The sequence below is a fragment of the Canis lupus genome, chromosome 14 (genome assembly GCF_003254725.2).
Source record: "Canis lupus dingo isolate Sandy chromosome 14, ASM325472v2, whole genome shotgun sequence".
In the NCBI taxonomy this organism is placed as follows: domain Eukaryota; kingdom Metazoa; phylum Chordata; class Mammalia; order Carnivora; family Canidae; genus Canis; species Canis lupus.
The window spans coordinates 34,190,620-34,208,566 of record NC_064256.1 but is presented as its reverse complement, the minus strand read 5'-3'; the positions used below and the strand labels follow the sequence as shown (position 1 = coordinate 34,208,566).

Sequence of the window (17,947 nt, the reverse complement as noted above, 5' to 3'; positions counted from 1 at the left end):
TGTCTATAGGACAGCTTATCTGTTGTTAGCTCTCCTGGGGATAGGAAGTGACATTTCAGATTTCAATCTAAGAGGAAGTAAGTAATATGTATAACACCTGATGGGGAAATTCAAACACCTCTGTGTTTCAGGGTATACTTAACTTGATGTCATAAGAAATGAAAGCTATGTAAACGGACTTTGCAGTACAATAGTTAAAATAACAGAAAAAAACAAAACATATGTTATATTCCTGTAAATTGGACATACTGTTACAGAAAAATAGGCAAAGATCTGCTTCAGAGGCCAGATTCTCAGAGATAAAAAACTAGAAGGAACCTGGCACAATGGATAACTATTGAATTGAATTTTAGGAATTAAATCTTTTATAATACAAATGAAAAATTGGATAGTAGAAGGGCAAAATGATTTAATCAAAGTTGCTCAATGAATTAGTGACAGAAACTAGCATTAGTTATATTTGGCAGTTAAATTTGTTTCTCATTCATTAAGTGCAATTTATATGCCAGGGACTGTGCTAAGCACTATCTATTCATTTTATCTTTTAATCTTCAAAGACAATTATGACTTCAGTAATATTATTATTACATTTACAGAAGGGGAAACTGAGTCACGAGAAATAAAATAACATACCCAAGATCACTTTGTAAATGGTGGAGTTAGCATTTAAACCTAGGCAATCCGACTTGAGTTAAATGCTTTTAATCATGACCATCTTCTATCAGATATAAGCACATACACTGTAAAATTATTACTTGAAACTGTTAGAGACATTCAGCTTTCTTTTTTATAGATAAGGATCATATGTACATTAAATATTCTTTCTGGTTTTGGGCTTTAATGAGAAAGAGTTAAAAACAGAAAAGTCACAATGCGATAATTGAGAAATTTAATTTATTAGATTAATGTTTTCCTTCAACAAATAAATTTTGAAAAAAAAAAACAGCTTTGATTTTTTCATTTTACCACAAATGTAACATAATAATAACATGGTTCAGAAAAGCTTATTGTCATCATGAAATAACACATTTTTGCCAAGGTAATTATTATAATAATAGGCTATTTCACATTTTTCCTTCTCCACCCAAGTCATTTTTTTTAATAAGCAGACTTTCATCTGCTTAGCATATGAGTTAGATGACAATGTATTTGCCTAACTGGTTGTTTTATTTTGGGAGTGCGAGGCAAGATTACATTCTACCAACAACTTTAGTCATCATCTTGCATGTAAATCGTATAAATTGAGTTAGCTTGACACTCCAGTGGTAAAATTCTTTTTTAAAAAAAGATTTTATTTATTTATTCATGAGAAACACAGAAAGAGAGAGGCAGAGACACAAGCGGAGGAAGAAGCAGTCTCCCTGCAGGGATCCTGATTCAGGACTTGATCCCAGGACCCCGGGATCACAGCCTGAGCCGAAGGCAGACGCTCAATCGCTGAGCTACCCAGACGTCCCTCCAGTGGTAAAATTCTAAGAATATTGACTAATGTTTTTATATTCACCTTAGGTAACTAATGGAAAATCCAGTAAATAGAGCAGATTTTATTGGTGGAGAGGTGCACAGCAGGCTTGTGGCCATTGTATTTGAATTGGCTGTTCAGCATTTACTAAATGGTGCTTCTTACTGACTTAAGAATTAACTAAGCCTTAGGTTTTGCTTCCATTCTAGATAAGTGCAGAAGAATGAAATGTGAGTCTAGCATAGGTCTTTTTTCTTCCCAGAACCTGGCTGGCTAAGTGCAGGCAAGCATGTAGGCCAAAGGTTTTCAATGGAGAAAGGGGCAGAGAATTGCCAATTTTCCAGTTTTGCTCTATAGACTCTATCAACATTTCTCCAGTTAGGAGTCACAATCTAATTGACTATTCTAATTTGTCACCAGAGTCGAACATCACAGGCTCATGTATATAAGTTGAAAATCCTCACAAATAATCCTGATATATTAACTCACTGCAAGCCCTCCCTTCCTCCCACTCCTGCTCCAACAAACACACACCATTGTCTCAACTCCTGATTGAGAACTCTAGACCTATATGGTGGTGAAGAGAACCATGGGTAAGAATGGAATATCCCACTTTTGGACCAGTTCTATGTCTGCAATTCTCAACCTCTGTCCTATTTAAGTTTGATAATTCTTTTTTGTTGGGAAATGGGACTGTGCTATACACTGTAAGCTGTTGACCATCATCCCTAGCTTGTACCCACTAGATGCCAATTACATTTCTTCCCCAGTTGTGATAACCATCAAATGTCTCTAGACATTGTCCAGTGTCCCCTAGAGGGCAAAGTCACTTCTGATTTTGAAGTGAGATTGAGAACCAGAATATTTTAGGCAATAAATTAAAGCAGGACCTAGCAAATGAGACTGTGGTGGACCTAGCTGGAGAGAATTAGAAATCCTTAAATGCAAACTGGAATGCATGAAGTTTATCTGGGGCTTTACATTTCATCCAAAGAAGCCACAAAACTTTGGAATTTGTTCTGGTTATCTACTGCTGCATAAAAACCACTGTAAAATTTAGTGACTTAGAACAGTGACAACATTCCTTTTATTCACAAATCTGCAATTTGGCCATGGCTAAATGAGAGGGGTAGTTTTTGCTCTACCGGGGTGGCCCAAAAGTTGGGGGCTGGAATCATCTGAAAGTTCACTCACATGTCTGGTGGTTAATGGCTGGCTGTCAACAGGGGCTTCAGCAGGAGCTATGGCTAAAAGACTCACACGTGGCCTTTTCATGTGGCTTTCTCACGGCATGGTGGCTGGATTCCAAGGGCAAGTGTCTCAAGAGAACCAGGCAGAAGCTGTTTTGCATTTTATGAATTGTTCTTGGAAGTCACATAACATCACTTCCACTGTGGTCAAAAGTCTGCCCAGATTCAAGAAAAGGGAACATAAACTCCATTTTTTGGTGAAGAGATGTCAATGTCACTTTATAGGAAGAGCAAATAAGATAGTATGTATTGCTACAGTCATCTTTGGAAAATACAAGCTGCCACAAATTTGAAATGGCAGATAATTTAGGATTGGTTATCTGGAGTCTATGACAGTGTTATCTAAGGATTTTTCTAAGGACCACATATATCAATAAGCTGGGGAATATTTGTTTCAAATGCCAGAATCTGGACCTCTCTCTCAAGATTTTCATTTGGCAGATCAGCTTTAGGCATCTGGCATCTGGTTTTTCAAGAAGTCCTCAAAATTTTTCTTATGTGTGTTAAGAATGTTCTTTGTTTATATAGATACTTTAATCATTTACACATTTCCATTATACATTTACACATTTTCTTCCATGAAACAAGGTGGTGATACAGGGAGATCTTTGAGGAATGTAGGTCTCCGGAAGAACCACTTCAAACATGCCTTTGGATTTGTAATATGCGTATGTTACTTGTCAAAAGACACTTTCAAAGTAGTGTTGCTGATTGAGGTTTTTGGACATTGATTTTAGTTTCCACGAATGTCAAAATAAAAAATAAAAAAAAAGGAAAGAGGTCACGTTATAGTTACAGTCCAGAAATTTGGGATTTCTTTTAGTCAAATTTTATATGCTTTTATGCTACATTTGAAAACTATACTTTAGGCATAAAATGAAAAAGCAACATTTATAATGATGTAGTTGAAGTTTTGTCAGAAGGAAGGATTCCCTGTAGAAGCTTAACATGATAATGTATATGGTAATGGGAATTCCATTTTTTTCAAGGAGCTTCATGAAAAATGTGGGAAATAAAATGCTAGTACAGGGACATTTCCCTGACTTAAACTTTGCTGATCAAGCAACTTCAATGACGTAAAAATATATTGAGAAAACAGTATGTTTAAAAAAAAAAAGCCTCTGTGCATCAAAATAGAATACAGAAGTTCATACTTAACTTGGAGTCTATAGACTACTAACTTGCATGAAAGTCTGATAGGGTTTCTACTTTCAGCAGAGGAAAAAACATTGTGTTAGAATGGATCAGAAATGAAAGACTATAGTCTGGCACAATAAGGACTAGGAGCTATTAAGGCAACAATAAAAATTTAATTATTTCAAAGCATGCTAGTTTTTCTGAGTACAGGAAACCCACTCATGCCTAGTATTTTCAGAGGTACCACTATAGTACAGAGATACAGCAACTCCTTTTCATCATAGTGAGCCTGAGTTTTGAAAAGTTTAACTAATATTAAATATATTTAATAGATCAGGAAAATATTTAACAATTTAAAAAACAATTTCTTCTAAATGCTTAAAATTAAATAAGTTTTGGTGCTTTTAGTACACAAACTTTTATTATGTATAAAATTATTTTTTGTAGATTGTCTCAGTTGCAGGAGATTGTCTCATTTGCAATTTCCTTATTGACATGCAAATAATTCATTCTATTAAGATATTCTCTTATTTTTTTTTACTAAAGTAAAAGCTTAATTGTGACATGAAATTTAACATAGCAATCTAAATCTAATATAGAAAACCATATCAGCATTTCAGAGTTATACTCGTATCAGCAAATGCTAATAAGGTGGGAAGGAATGGTGAACCAAGAGGGTCATCTAACCCCTACCATTAAGTCCTATTGAATCTAGCTCTAAAATTGCCCTCAGATATATTTGCTTCTCTGCCTCCACTGCCACCAGTATCGTCCATGGCACCATCATCTCTCCCATCTGTATTTCTTCACTAGACTTCTGTCTCCTTCTTCTCTTGCTGCCTCCAATCCCTTCTCCTTGGAGCCATCAGATCAAGTTACTTCCTTCTCTAATCTGTTACTGTGAGTTTCCATTCTATTTCATATAAAACTCAAAGTCCTCACCCTCTTCTTCGAGACTCTGAATGATTGGGTTTCTTTTTATTTCTCCACATCTCACAAAACTCTACTTTGCTCACTCTGCTCTAGATCCTTTGGTCCTCACTAAGTGTTTTGGCCTTTGTATAGATAATTCCCACTGCCTCTTCTCTATATTCTTGGCAGAGCTGGCCCTTTGTTCTTCTGGTGTCAGATTGAATATCGCTTTCTTTAAGAGACCTTTCTTGACCACACTTCCTAATGTAGGTTTGTCTCTCCTCGACATTATTCTTCATTACAGTAGTACATTATTCTCCACTACAGTACAGTGTGTTAAGTTCTTTTATAATTTGTATCATAATGTGTTCTGTTTATTATTTTGTTTCCCTCACAAGCTCCATGTTGGCAAAGACCAATCTGTTTTATTGAACACTGGCAATGGTGAGTGCCTGGCATATAGTAGTATCTAATATTTTTTGAATGAATGAATAAATGAATAGTGGTCTATAAGTAAATCAAAAGCTAAATACACAGAATCTATAGTGGCAAGTGTGGATGCTAATAAAACTTTTCTATATATTTAAGAAAAATCGGGGTGATTCATAGATGCTCTAACCGTACGGATTATGAAATAAGAAATTTGTAGTGTTTATAATCGATGTTTTACTGTGATATTATAAATTGCATTGATTCCATTCTCCAAACATGACTTTGTCAGAATTCAGATAGGGTGTTGGAGATATTTGGCCTGATTCAATCAGGTGTTTCTTCAGAGGAGAATGAAAAGAATGAAACAATGGATATGGAGATATATAGCAGGGAATTATTAACTCTGATATCCATTTACCCTCAAGTACTATCAAGAGATTATAGCTGTTATTAATGTTCTTTGTGGAGTTTGAAAATTTTAGCCTATACATTACATTCAATAATGATTCAATAAGCATGAGTTTAGGGCAGCCCCGGTGGCCCAGCCGTTTAGTGCTGCCTTCCGCCCGGGGTGTGATCCTGGAGACCCTGGATGAGTCCCTTGTTGGGCTCACTGCAATGGAGCCTGCTTCTCCCTTTGCCTGTGTCTCTGCCTCTCTCTCTCTATGTCTGTCATGAATAAATAAATAAATAAATAAATAAATAAATAAATAAATAAATTCTTTAAAGAAAAAAAAACATGAGTTTAATTGAATTTACCTTGGAAAGTTGGAAATGGGAAACATTTCTCTTTGTTCAAGCTTCTAGATTTACTCCTTGGCATCCAATTAATGATAATTTTAATAGAGATTATGACGAAAAGACAATTTTTTTTGCATTAGTAACCGGTGCATGCTTCTTGAAGCCAGAGTCGATGGTTTAAGAATTTTTCTGTCTCTGAAGTGAGCTTAGGAATGGGGGTGGTATATTATAAAAACAGAAATAAAAATATTTTTTGAAGGAATAGAAAATTTTTGGAGAAGGAAGACTTGATCTGATTGGTTCTACCATTCCTTCCCACTAAGAGGGCCTGGTTTTAATTACTTTTCTGTACCGAATAGATTGCAAAATGGATATAATTATATAGGCTGTTAATGCAAATACACACAAATGAAAAAAATACTGAAATAAATCTCTTTACCTTATATTTATATCGAGATGTGGTGATACAGGCAACAATTTTATTATAAAAGGCATGCACAGTAGGTCTTATGTAAAATAAAACAAGAAAGAAACCTTTAGGTGGCGGCCAAGAGCTATGATTATGAATTCCTTAGTCTGCTGTTATGAGAATTTATGATCTTGTTTGAAAATGTTCATGTTAAACAGACTATGCAAACCAGAGTAATTCAGTGCAAAGCAAGTACAAGAAACAAATTTAGGTCTGCAAAGAAATGGTTTTGAATGTTAATATCATTAACCAAATTTTAGTTTTGATTAAACAACAGGTATTCTGATTATGAATATTAGGAAACTAGATCTGGGAAGTTAATTTTATTGGTAGTCAGTCATGGGATTACTCTTGGCAGTTAGATAATTGTTTTAATTTTGAAAGAAATCATCTTTAAAATAAACTGGTAGCATTTTAAGAACTCTGAGAGTGTAATAAAGATGTCAGAACTGTCCAGATGCTCATTGTGCAACTGGAAACTCCACTCAAAATTGACACAATGCCCCAGAAAAAAAGGTCAATGATCTTACTCATTCTTGCAACATCTGCCAGAAGCTGTGGCTTCTTGGAGTACTGTGTTCTTTTTCTCTTGCTTTACTCTCTCAAAAGAAAGTTTATGATAAAATCCATCATATAACTCTTTCAATTCTAGAAAATAAAAAGGGAAAAACAGAAATATTTTTTAAAGTATTATGATTTTATGATAGTATGAACTAGATTTTTCTCCCTGCTTGTTTTTTCATTGATATGCATTAATCTACTAGAGGAAACAATTTTAAGCATCACTCTTAGAAGTTGCTTTATAATAATATTCATATAAAAGTTATTAATGATTAATTCTGTTAGCATTTAGATTCATAAGGTACATTTTGACAACATTTTTGGCAATATAGACTGAATTTGGATGTTTGCTTCCAATTAGTCAAGACTTCTTGTCCACTGAAATAGCACACATTTAACATCAACTATATGCATACTGAAGATTATGGAGGAAGAGGGGATCCTTGGGTGGCTCAGAGGTTTACTGCCTGCCTTTGGCCCATGGCTTGGAGTCCCGGGATCGAGTCCCACATAGGGCGCCCTGCATGGAGCCTGCTTCTCCTTCTACCTGTGTCTCTGCCTCTCTCTCTCTCTCTCTCTCTCTGTCTCTCATGAATAAATAAATAAAATCTTAAAAAAAAAGATTATGGAGGAAGAAAAACAAGTAAAAGACAAACAGTATATATGGAGTTGACAAGCTTTTGAGATGCAATAAGAGAACAGAAACAAATTAAAATACTATACCAAAACCACACATTATATTGAGTAATAAAAAAGAAGAGAAGGAAAAGTGTGGGTTGATATTAACAAGGAAAATCTCCATAGAGAAGATAAGTAAATTGGTGGTTTCCCAGTACATTATTGGGAAAGTTAATCTTTTTATTCCTAAGAAACTTTATTTCAGTTACTTAATGTCAATATTCCAAAATTGTACTGTGGTAATATAGATGTAGCAATTGCATAGAATAGCTCCTTTTCCAAATATTTTCCACTGTGTTGGTCAATGGCAATGTGACAGCCTCTCAAAAAATCATTTACTATGTTGTTGGATTACATAGCAAGCTACAGAAGGAGAATTACCTAGAAATTATTTCACACCTTACTTTACAATGTAAAATTGTCTAGGAGTAAAGTTAGGTTAAAAGCCTAGGAAGTTGTACCTATGGGATTTATGTGATAGAAATATAATATTTTCCTTGTCACCATGAATATCTTCAAAATGATATTCCTGAGGACAGGAATTAGGAAAGCTGGCTCTAAATTGACTCTGGATATATATATATATATATATATATATATATATATATACTTCTCTGAAAGCATCTTCCTTCTCCATAACATGAAAGAGAAGTGCATAGTCTGTACATTTACATGTCAGGAATTTTAGAGAGTAAAAGTTAACATAATCCAGTATTATCAACACAGAAAATTTTGCTCATATGACAGATAAAAGCATGGCATAGTTTCTATGAGAATTGCAAAATCAATCTATCTATATACAAAGCCCCAAACATAGGTCAAGAATGACTCTCTAGCATTGTGCAGTGCTCAACATGCATGACTGTGTGTTGGTGTTATAATTATATCCATAATAAAGACAAGAAGATATGGAAAATTCTTCTGTACTAAAATTTTATATAACAGCAATATAGTTCCCAAGTCATGGTCTTTTTTCAGAACCTTTAAGCAAGGTGCCTTTAGGAGAGATAAAAACTGTTAAGAGCAAAAGTAATAAAAACAGAGGATAACAGAAAGGCAGATAATTACGGTGAGTGAAAATGAATTACCAAAGCTTTGAGGGCTATATAACCAGTAGGCATTATGGAGCATCAGTATTTTCTTATGGATTTAAAAGACTGAAGATTTATCAGTGGATGACTATAATTTTTTAGGTGCTTAAGAAATGCAGACTACTCTAAGTTTTAATTATAAGTATGTGAAAGCATAAATAATTTGCGACTATGCTAATGGGTTTAGTTATATATGAATATATCTCATACAATTTATATAACTATATGGTCATAAATAATTCAAATATTAAGATATATATCTCCTTAGTTCAAAGCAATGCATTTAAACCTGAAAGGACCATTTATCTTTACATGCAATCCACTATTGCATACTTTCAGAAATTAGGTAAAAGCTTACAAAAGAAAGATAAACATCCTATTACCAAAACAAAACAAAAAGCAACCCAAAGTGTATGCCCCTTTGATGATAGGGGAGCAAAAGAAAGGAAATTCAAGAAATTTTTATTATTCTATCTGCCATATGGAATAAACAGTATAAAATGATGGATGTGCCCAAATGCTGTTTACTTTCAACACCGTATGAAAATAAGTAGGAGAAAAACTTTTTTAAAAAATATTTTATTTATTTATTCATGAGAGACAGAGAGAGAAAGAGAGAGAGAGAGAGAGAGGCAGAGACACAGGAGAAGCAGGCTCCATGGAGGGACCCCGATGCAGCCCTCAATCCTGGGACTCCAGGATCACACTCTGGGCCGAAGGCAGGCACCAAACCGCTGAGCCACTCAGGCATCCCAGAGGAAAACTTTTGTGTCTTGTTTCTTATAACTATTGCTTCAAAAACTACAATGAATCCTGAACCACATCTTTATTCTGCTCCTCTTCAGTGGACCACATAATGTACAAAAGTTATTTTATCTTGAGGGGTAACAACTCAGCATGCTGGACTTGCTGATTTCAGAGTCCTGCTCTTCACTACGTGATTAGAGTGAATAATGCCAGAACTGGACAAACGTAGAAGATTACAATCTCCTTGATTCTATTCACTGTGAACTTAAGGAGGGGACAAAGAGAAAAAAAGCAGGCTACTGTTTAAGATGCTATTTTCTAAGGCTAATTTTTCTTTTCACTTTTCTTATATTAAAGAAATACTTTAAATTGCTTCGATGGTAATGCTTTGCACAAAGTCAGTGGGACTGGCATTCAAATAATCAGGAAAAAATAATACTTGGAAAGAGAGAAAAGAATTCACCAAGAAACAATACATAATAATTTAGAAAGAGCAAAATGCACAAACTTCAAGAAGAAGAAGTACAAAGAGAGTAAGAAAAGGTGGCAAAAATGAAAAACTAAAGGCAGGGAAGAAGACTAAAGATACGCATAATACCAAAAAAAGCTAAGAAGAGAGAGGAGTCTAAGAAACAAGAGTGAAGCCAGAAAAAAAGTAATGACACTGTAGAGTAGAAATAGCAGAATAGGATGGGAAAAAGGAGGTCAAGGCTTAAAGATTAAAAAAAAAAAAAGCACAAAATGAGTTGGAGAGCAGCACACAAAGAAGTAGGATACAAACGGAAAGAGAGCAGTGTCTAGATTATAAAGGGGGGGAGTGTAGACAAGTAGGAGGGAGGGAGGCTGCAGAGCAAAGAGCTACTGGAGCAAGTGATTTTGCTTTGTCTTTTACAAGAAGAGTTTATGCCACTTGAATGGAGCTTGCAAATGGGTGTGAATTATTTTACTGGTATCATTCAAAGTTCTGCTGTGATAGTGTTAGGAATTTGGAATAGTAGTATAAGCCTAACTAAGGCTACTAACTTCCCTTTATATTGAATCAAAGCAGTCAAATTTTCATCCGTCTGCAGTTTTCAGGCTCTATTTGAATAACACATACTAAACTATAGGTAGGCTAGGAAAATTTTGGACATTAAAAAAAAATAATTGTTTTATTAAAAAACGTGCTCATTTGCTCATATTCTCATTGCTTTAATGTATAATTGTGGCTTTTTTGTTGTTTTTTTTTTTTCATATCAGTTTGGCCAAATTTAGGCAGTTTTGTGAAAATTCAAATATTCTTGAAATATGCAAATAATAATTGCAACTATGAGGATCAAATTGCTAAAGTAAAACAGACCATCAAATCACCATTTAAAAGGCTCTTTGTCTAAGTAGCCAGTTTTAAAAATTGCTTTTGGGGAAAAACAGACAGTTTAAAGTTGCCGTTAAGGACACATTAAGAATGATTTGTTACGTGGCAGGTCAAAAGTAATCAATAGTTTCTTAGTTTTGAGCTGGAATTTGAAACCTGGATATATTTTCTACTTTTCTGTCTTTTTGTTTATATTCGTGAATAGCCTCTGAGCAAATTATCCATTGAGTGAGGTTTTATATCTTCAAGTTCAGCTCTGTTAAGGTGTTCACTTTTGTTTCTCCATGGGAACAAACATGTTGCCTTGGAAACTGGGTAGTACAAAATATAGATAGTACAGAAAGCTTTATAGAAAGAATCAAGCTTGTAATAGAAAGTTAACTACTTAATGCAAGTACTATCTGGGCTCTCTAACACCTAACATATTAGGCATTCAAAAAGAATAACTTGATCATGTGGTTTATCAGATGCTGGAACAATAAAATATAAGGAAACTCTATCATTTTCTCATTAAGAAAAAATGTAAAGGTTTACTTTTCATTAAAAAATAGAAACCACCAAAAAAGATTGATCATGGTGATTATTTGCATTGAATAAAATAAATGCCTTCAAGATTTCCTTTATAGGATGAGTGCTATTTACACACTGATGTTGTCTTACTCCATATACCACACCTATGTACACTATGAGGTGTGCTGAGCCTCAGGTCAAGGGAAAAGTAGGAAACAGGAAAAAGGGAGCTGGGACCAAGGTTCTAAAGTGAGTGAGTAGCCAGCATTTCCAGTTGTCATATCAGAGTAAGGACTGTGGGATTCTGAGCCAGGAATGATTTATAAGGGGCTGTAATTAAGTAGGGGGTGAATATGGCAATAGGAATTCCTGGAAGTGCTAGTGTTTTCACTCCAGATAAGGGAAGGAAAGAGCTCATTCAGTTGGAAGCAGAGCTCCATCCTGTTCTAGGAACTGGGTGTGAGGTGTCTGCCCAGATTCTAGTCAGGGGGAAGAGGCTTTGTTAAACCAGTGGTTATTTAGCTAAGGACACCAGTTCCAACCCCAGGAGTGGAGGATGTCTTTAAGGAGAGGCATCCACAATGAAGATTGGGCAACAGAATTGTTGGGTGGGAGAGTGGCTGCAGTTTGCTGGGTACATGAATGCATAGAACACTCTATTCTGGATTCTGGGCCCAGGAACACATGGTTAATTTCAGGCTCCATTTAATGATTATGGATAGAGCTCTTAATATATTGCTTGGCTGCATTAGGATTGACTCTGAGGCTGTAGAGCATTGATTGAATGATTTTAGGCAACTAGATGATACTGATACAGGTAGCAATTAAAAACAAAAAAGAGACTTGATATGTCAAAAATTAAAAAAAAATTTAAAAAAATCAACCCACAATAAGAATTCTACACTTACTATTAATGTTAGTACATCTGTCTGTAGGAAGAAGTATTTGTAATTCATTGGCAATAAGACACTCAACACAGGCCCAGCATTTAGTTTTGTTTTCAGTAATATGTTATCCCAGCAATTACTGCATGTTACTTTTAAGTAAGAAAAATGTCTGATGTGACATTAACCCCTTTAATAAAGTAACAAAAGAAACTTCAGTAAAAGAGTTAAGAGTATTTTTAAAAAGTGCCTAGATGCCATCTTCTTACCTTGTGGTTTTCAGAGTTCTGCAGTGGCTGTTTGGCAGAAGCTCAAAGCTACTGCAGGGAACCAATGTGAGCTGCACTGTGGTTCATGAATCTGAGATCAATGAACTGGCAACCCCCTTCAGCTTTCTGAAATAATGTGGTCATGCTGTGTGTGTCTCATTGCACTTTGGGGTTATGGTTCATTTAATTTTATGGAATAAAATAGGCTTCTATGGAAAGTAGCATTTTTATATATAAGTTAGAAGCAGATAAAGCAAAACTAATTTTGAAATAAAGCCCCAGTGTCTCCTATAGCTTGCATGTAAATTTCCTGGGCAATATTAGCAATAGAGATGTTATTACTAATATAAAACAAAAGATATAAGAATAGACAATTGTTATTTTAAAAGGAAGTAGACATGCAAAAGAGGAAGATGTGAGGTTAAAGGAAACAATGGAATCAAAAATGATAGTGAGAAAGCTAAGAAAGAAGGAAAATAAGCTGATAAAGATTTTTAAATTATTTTTAAACTGTAAAACTCTGCAGTATAGATGTCCCTCTTATGGTTTATACATTGAGACAAAAACTAAAGCAATGTGTTAGATCTTCACATGGCTCTGCTCACAGTAGTCAGATAACTTGCTTCCCTTTTTCTGTGTACACAGTTACTTAAACTTAAAGATTGCTCTCACGAAAATACCACTGCAGTAGTGGTTGGGTATCTGTGTGACAAGATATTGTTTAGTTATTTCATATGTAATACACACACAATCCGATGAAACGTTAAATCATTTTACTTTATTAACTTGTGTAAAAAAATCGCTACATCAAAAACAGGAGACACAGTACAGTTCTAATTTGGGCTCTTGGAGTTCAAAAACGAGCATAGCATGGCAAGTAAGGGGGATTGTTCTATACTTACAATGTAGAGAATTAGAAGCAGATATGGAGTGCTGTCAAAGATAAACAATGGCAGACACTAGTTAAAAGAGTGAAGACATATTTTAATCAGTAATAACTATTGCAGTAGGGAAAAGAGTCCAGCATGAGTTGAACTCAACTTCAAATTCTATGGGGTGATGAGGTGTTTTAAAAGGAGAGTAGGGAAAGGAGCCAGCAGGGGCTCAATAGAATTTTTCAATTACAAAGAGTGGGAAGGGAAGATTTGGTCTATGTGAAATCCAAGTTAGGTTCCTATACTCTCAAAGAGACTAGGAGACAGGGGCTCTATCTTCACATGTGGGCTGGAACAAACAGTGAATTCTTTTGGTTGCCATGAGTTTTCTTACACAGGTACTTTAAGGGGACTAAGGTAATCCTAGCAATGCAGCCTTAAGCTGTTAGAAACTGTATCAGTGCTCATTTAAGTCTTTATAGGTTGAAGCATAGTTAAGAAGACTCAAAGGAACCTGACTAAAGCTTGGTCAAGGAAGAATCTTTGTCAGTGCTAAGGAGAAATGTGCCTGGGAGGTCTCTCAAGACTTGACATCTGAAACTCTTGAAGGTGACGTAAGAGTATTCCCGGAAGACACAATAGGGAAATTAATGAGCTAAATATAGTGAGGATATGTGGCTTTTGCGGTGGCAGGAAATGAGGTTGAAAGGTATTCAGGAGTGACATGGTACCACGCTATTGAATTTGGATTTTGTCCCATAGTCCAGTGCTTCCCAAAGTATGGGGCTTATCTATAGATGATATTTTTTTTTGGTACAAGAACACAGCATTAAATCATAATTAAATCACACAATAAAAAATAATTTTCTTTTCAATTATCGTTTAACTGATCTAATTTAAGGAGAAAGTCTTAGGTTGATACTAATATGTGTGTTAAATGGTATTTGCTAATCAGTCCTTTTAATAAAGAAGTAGATTTCTGTTAAAATTCAATTTTTCATTGAATTTTCAAAAATCTATTTCTTTTTTAACATCTGGTGGTTTTAGTAACTTTTAGTAACTATGAATTTATAATATGATCTTTTAAACACATTTAAGTTAAAAGAATCCTTCCATTTATTTTATAGATTTAATTAATCTATTTATTGGAGAGAGAGAGCATGAGCAGCAGGATGGTTAGAGGGGGAGCGGGAGGGAGAGAGAGAATCTCAAGCAGACTCTGCAGAGAACATGGAGCCTGCCACAGGGCTTGGTCTCACGACCCTGAGATCATGACTTCAGCCAAAACCAAGTCAGATGCTTAACCACCTGAACCCTAAGAATCTTAAATCTATTTAAAGACAAATATTAAACATAGCAGCAGTAGGAAGAATCAAGATGACTCCTTTGCTTTTGGGTTACTCAAAGAAGACAGTGGTGGTGTTATTAACAGAAGAGTTACAGGAAAATAGCCAGAACAAAGCAAGAAAATAAAACTGAGAATAAGTTCCTCGTCTCTTATTACTGAATGTCCAACAAAGTTTATTTAGACCTATTGTCTTCCAATATCCCATTACTTTAAGGTCATACCCAACACACCTTCACATTCTCTGCTATACAGCCAATAAAAACAAGTCATAAAAAGCGCTGTATTTGTAAAACCTGCTTTCTCACTGGATTGCTTCACTTATAGTGTGCTCAGATTACTTTTTCTTCTGCCAGGCATTAATTCTAGGTTATATCTTTGCTTCTTGTTGTAGTTTGGTCTTGGCCTCAATATCAAGATTTTCTTTGATCTTTATTTTACTTGCACCTCTGAGCACTTCTGGAATACTATATCCAGCCAAGCTCTAGACCCTTGTGTCTCAGATGCTGGCACCAGCACACCTCCAATAAAAGATTGTCTTTTATATGTACCATGTCCCTCACAGGATTATCTCTCTCTCTTGCATGGGGGCTTGGAATTGGGACTTTACGAAATATGTGGATCATGCACTAAGGTATCCAAGGTCAAGAATGCCAAAGTTGGGGTGCCCAGGTTGCTCAGTCAAACATCTGCTTTCAGCTCAGGTCATGATCCCGAGGTCCTAGGATCAAGCCCTGCATTAGGCTCCCTGGTCGGTGTGGTGTCTGCTTCTCCCTTTCCCTCTGCTTCTCCCCCTGCTTGTGTTTGCTCTCTCTCCCTCTCTCTCTGTCAAATAAATAAATACAATATTTAGGGAAAAAAAATAATGCCAAAGTTTTCTTCGTCTCTGGATATCAGGCAGCCATTTTCCTTTTTTGGAGTAGTTAAGAGCAAAATCTCTCTTTTGGAGCAAGAACTCAAACTTTTTGTTTCTTCCTTTTGAAATGGATATCTTTTCCTTTTGAGTTTCTCTTTGAGGCATGCATCTGAAGTTATTCTGTTTATCTTCTGAGATGCTGTGCTTTATCATATCAAAAATATATACCAGGTACTAGATACATAGTACACATCTTTGATGGTTTGATCCTGCTGAATGCCTGTGGGGAGGGCAGTTTTCTTTTTAATCAATAGGCCCTTTCAAATTGAGTCTTAGGATAGAATTGTCTTTAAGTGAAAAATTAGCAACATCATATTTTCAATTCATCATACATTATTTGTAATTAAATAAAGTACTTCAGGTTTTCTTATGATTTTTCAACATTTTTGGAAATTTTGTTACATTTGGAGATATAGTAATACATGTACATTTTAAGATAAGTACAGTTTTAAAATTTCATATGAAACTTTTAGGTGTAATTAAACCCAAGAATAGGTGCTCCTTTCTTCTAATAATCTACTTTTTAATTATGGACTTCCTTTTAGTGATTTTTACATAGGTACCCAAGAATTAAAGGCCTGCAAATGGATTAGACTTATTAATCAAATACTTACTTCCTATAACATGTATTTAAAAAATTTGTCTTGGAATATTTTGTTAACTTTAACACTTCCAGTTTTTTAAAAAGATGAGTCATTTCCTCTGTCTGGGGCATGACTGTGAGTGGTAAAAGTCTGGGTAAATATGTTAAGGTCTCAGGCATTTGTTAGAGTACAGGATCCAAGTTTAGTTTCGAATTTCAGCTTGACTTTGAAATCAGGTGATGATGTTATTCAGAAAAAGCAATGAAGGAATGGCTGATTTAGTAGGTAAAATTTTAACTCTTTCTCCTGTAATTATCTCTAGTAGAAACAGGTGATATCCCAAGCCTTGGGTTTTTGAAATTCTCTTCCATAAGTGTAATGAGCCTAAATTCTTACTAAGGCATACCTTCTTTGCTTTATCTTTGGTCAATTTTGGTCAATAGGATAAGAATGTAAGTTGAAGAGTGATGTAATACCTGTAACAAAAAGGATGTTAAAGAATACTTATATGTCTATTCTAATCATTAACACAGCATTTTACCAGAACAAATGTGGCCTTCAGCTATCGTGTATAATAGCTATTGAGACCTTGACGGGGCAGCTGGGTGGCTCAGTAGTTGAGCGTCTGTCTTTGGCTCACCTCAAGATCCCAGGGTCCTGGGATCGAGTTCTGAATCAGGCTTCCACAGGGAACCTGCTTCTCCCTCTGCCTATGTCTCTGCATCTCTCTCTGTTCATGAATAAATGAACAAAATCTTTTTAAAAAATAGGTATTGAGGCCTTGAGAAACTTACTCAGTTTCTTTCAGCCTCAGGATTATCAGCTGAGCAAAGAGGAATTATAATACCTTCTTATTTATCATGAAGATTCAATTAAAAAGTTTATTGAATGTGGTAATATTTGTAAAATGCCTCAGAGGTCACCTAGCATATAGTTGGGGTTGTTTTCACTCCAAGTTCCCTATTCCATCCCCCTGTCCTTCCTTGGAAGAGAGAGAAAATGTTTTTCTTCAAAAGTCATCCATTTCTTGATGGAAGATGATAATGTGTTAAAATCTAAGATGAGTGATAGGTAGTAATAGAAAATGATGGATAATGGCAAATATTAAACAGATTAGGATCTGGATAAAATACTAGACTCCATTAGCTAAGATAGTCTTCTGCATTCATGTGTGTTACACACATGATAAAGTAGAGCAATTTTTAACTGCTTAGTAGTTAGAGAACACTATTTGGAAAGCTCTTGATAAGTTCTTAGATGAGGTCAGTTTTTGCAGCTATGTGTTGGCCTTACCAAGGCTTCATGAATCATGTGTGATGTAAAGATAAGATTCTATACAGTGGAACAGAGGAAAACAAAATTAAGAAATAGGAGGGATGAGAATAGGAACAAAGTAGAGGCAACAGGAGATGTAATAAAGTTGTCATATGAATAACATTACTTTCCTCATGAACTATTAAAATTACTAGACTCTTAGAATGCTTGTTGTGAGTGGGGTTTTGGAGGTACCAGAAAAATAAAAAAGTAGACTCTAGCAGGATAATAATAACTGTTACAGGGAGAAATTGGAGCATTGAATTCAAACTAATGATTTGAATGAGAGTCATTTGGGTCTCTGTATGTGAGTCTCTGTTGATGTTTGCTTTATACATGATCACGTGACATTTCATCAATACATAGAGTGTTATGGTTCATGTTACTGTATGTATGACACTTTATGATATAATATC

General features: G+C 35.1%; 1 protein-coding gene across 1 annotated transcript in view; it reads right to left on the bottom strand.

Annotated features, from left to right (window-relative positions):
* Positions 1–12,604, bottom strand: part of ITGB8 (integrin subunit beta 8) — a 111,561-nt gene extending 98,957 nt beyond the window's left edge. The window contains exons 1-2 of the mRNA XM_049093691.1: positions 12,498–12,604; positions 6,934–7,051 (exon numbers count right to left, since the gene is read on the bottom strand). Coding sequence (XP_048949648.1) covers positions 6,934–6,937 — 4 coding nt within the window. The 5' untranslated portion in view covers positions 6,938–7,051; positions 12,498–12,604. The remainder of the gene's footprint in view (positions 1–6,933; positions 7,052–12,497) is intronic.
* Positions 12,605–17,947: the final 5,343 nt, after the last annotated feature.